The following is a 672-nucleotide window of genomic DNA, read 5'->3' on the forward strand; positions in this document are numbered from 1 at the left end:
ATTGGGACTAACTGCTGTTTTGTACCACAGGGTCCTGCTGGGATGCCAGGAGAGAGGGGACGCGTTGGGCCCGGCGGTATCGCGGTAAGACCATAAACCCTGATGACAGCGACTGATTCCTGTGTAACAGGAATGTGTACTGCACTGTATGAGTATTCAAGTATACAATTCCATTGACGTGAGTACATGGTTGTCTTTCAGGGCAAACGTGGGCCACCTGGTAATGTTGGAAAACCTGGTCCGATGGTAGGTTAGGTTCTGTACTCTAACAGTACTAGTTTGTGAATAATTAAAGACAGTTGATTAAACTTCATGTATTAATAATTATTTGTTTGTACAACAGGGTCCTCTAGGTCTCAGCGGCCCCTCCGGATATCCAGGGGGCCCAGGAATGAAGGCAAGTAGAGCGAGTACTCAACGTTTACCTGTGTAGTTTTTAGTTAGTTCGTGGTATATATTAGTACTACAGTATATGATGTGTTTTTTTCACTGTAAACACATGTTGAATTTAACTCCTGTCTTTGATTGTTTTCCAAAGGGTCAACCTGGTCCAACAGGAGTCCGTGGTCCTGAAGGCCCTCAGGGACAGAGAGGAGAAACAGGTCACCTGGGCAGACCTGGACCAGTCGGCATCAGGGTGAATATAACTAATCTATTACTGATGCTAATGCT

General features: G+C 45.4%; 1 protein-coding gene across 1 annotated transcript; it reads left to right on the forward strand.

The window, feature by feature from the left end:
• Window positions 1-25: 25 nt before the first annotated feature.
• LOC103399528 (collagen alpha-2(V) chain-like) lies at window positions 26-637 on the forward strand (the record flags this gene model as incomplete). Its single annotated transcript, XM_008338205.2, has 4 exons — window positions 26-84; window positions 202-246; window positions 344-397; window positions 539-637. Coding segments are annotated over exons 1-4 (240 nt in total), but the record flags the coding sequence as incomplete, so codon positions are not given.
• Window positions 638-672: the final 35 nt, after the last annotated feature.

The sequence above is a fragment of the Cynoglossus semilaevis genome, unplaced genomic scaffold (genome assembly GCF_000523025.1).
Source record: "Cynoglossus semilaevis isolate Cse_v1.0 unplaced genomic scaffold, Cse_v1.0 C18967002, whole genome shotgun sequence".
NCBI lineage: Eukaryota > Metazoa > Chordata > Actinopteri > Pleuronectiformes > Cynoglossidae > Cynoglossus > Cynoglossus semilaevis.